Below are 989 nucleotides of genomic sequence, written 5' to 3'. Positions count from 1 at the left end.
CCGCCATTAGACGGCGACGAGTGACTGTTTTACGAGTCGATATAAAAAAAAAAAAAATATATATATATATATATGTTGTATATAGATAACATTACGCTAATAGTCTGCAGGAAAAAGCAAGATTCAACGAAATATTAAGAACAAAAAGAACAGCATTTATTTGAATTAGAAATCTTTTGAAACATTATAAAATACTTTACTGTTACTTACTTTCCTGTGTTTGACAGGCGGCTTTCCATCAGGTCCAAAAACTGAGCAGGTGTTCTAGAGCTTTTCTCCATCCTTCTCAGGAATGGAACCTACAACAAAGACAAAGTCATGTGAGGGACATGGAAATGAATAGCATCAAACACACTAACATGCTGTGTTGGAAAACCTATGACATAGTGATTGTAGCTCCACCCACTGTTGACAGCTGCACCCTATTCTGGCTCCAATTAGGGGCCTTTAAGAAGGGTTGCTTCCGAGCAGTAGTCAGTTCATTCCTTGTTCACTGCTCTGGATTATTCCATATGGTGTTGTGGCTGTGTACAGATGTAAGTTTACTGTTTGTTTTGTATGGTTTGGATTTATTTGCAATTCCTTGATTGTTTAATTATTATTTATTTTGTTTAAGTTCAGAAACCAGTCTGATACCTGTGGAATGATTGATGTACTGGCATTGGTGAAATAAAATTTGTAAATGGATATTGCCTCAAGGTGTTTTAACTGACATCCCATTGTGATGCTCCCCCTACGAATAAGCAGTACCCTAAGAGTCTTTTACATGGTCCTTCGAGCCGGAGTTGAGCATCCCAATGGACCAAGAGCAACATACTAGCCAATGCCATGTACCACCTCGTCGAGAGTCTTCAAGACAGACCAAGCCTCCAGTCTATCTTGAGGACTATGAGACTACCTTACCGCCATTGAAGCCTCCTCGAACCAGCCAGTCAGTTTCCTTAGCCTCAGTCCAAAGCAGTAGTGAAGATGCCGGAGAGAGTTATTCC

At 39.9% G+C, this 989-nt stretch overlaps 1 protein-coding gene across 2 annotated transcripts in view; it reads right to left on the bottom strand.

The window, feature by feature from the left end:
* Nucleotides 1–205: 205 nt before the first annotated feature.
* LOC107673554 (cystathionine gamma-lyase-like) overlaps nt 206–989 on the bottom strand; it is an 11,609-nt gene continuing 10,825 nt past the window's right edge. Inside the window, exon 13 of one of the 2 annotated variants that reach the window (XM_016467180.1) lies at nt 206–299. In XM_016467180.1, coding sequence (XP_016322666.1) covers nt 265–299 — 35 coding nt within the window. In that variant the 3' untranslated portion in view covers nt 206–264. The remainder of the gene's footprint in view (nt 300–989) is intronic. The other variant, XM_016467182.1, reaches the window with a different exon arrangement.

This window comes from Sinocyclocheilus anshuiensis, unplaced genomic scaffold, assembly GCF_001515605.1.
Source record: "Sinocyclocheilus anshuiensis isolate Anshui unplaced genomic scaffold, SAMN03320099.WGS_v1.1 scaffold44, whole genome shotgun sequence".
Lineage (NCBI taxonomy): Eukaryota > Metazoa > Chordata > Actinopteri > Cypriniformes > Cyprinidae > Sinocyclocheilus > Sinocyclocheilus anshuiensis.
The sequence above is the reverse complement of the archived record's forward strand: the minus strand, read 5'-3'. Positions and strand labels throughout refer to the sequence as shown.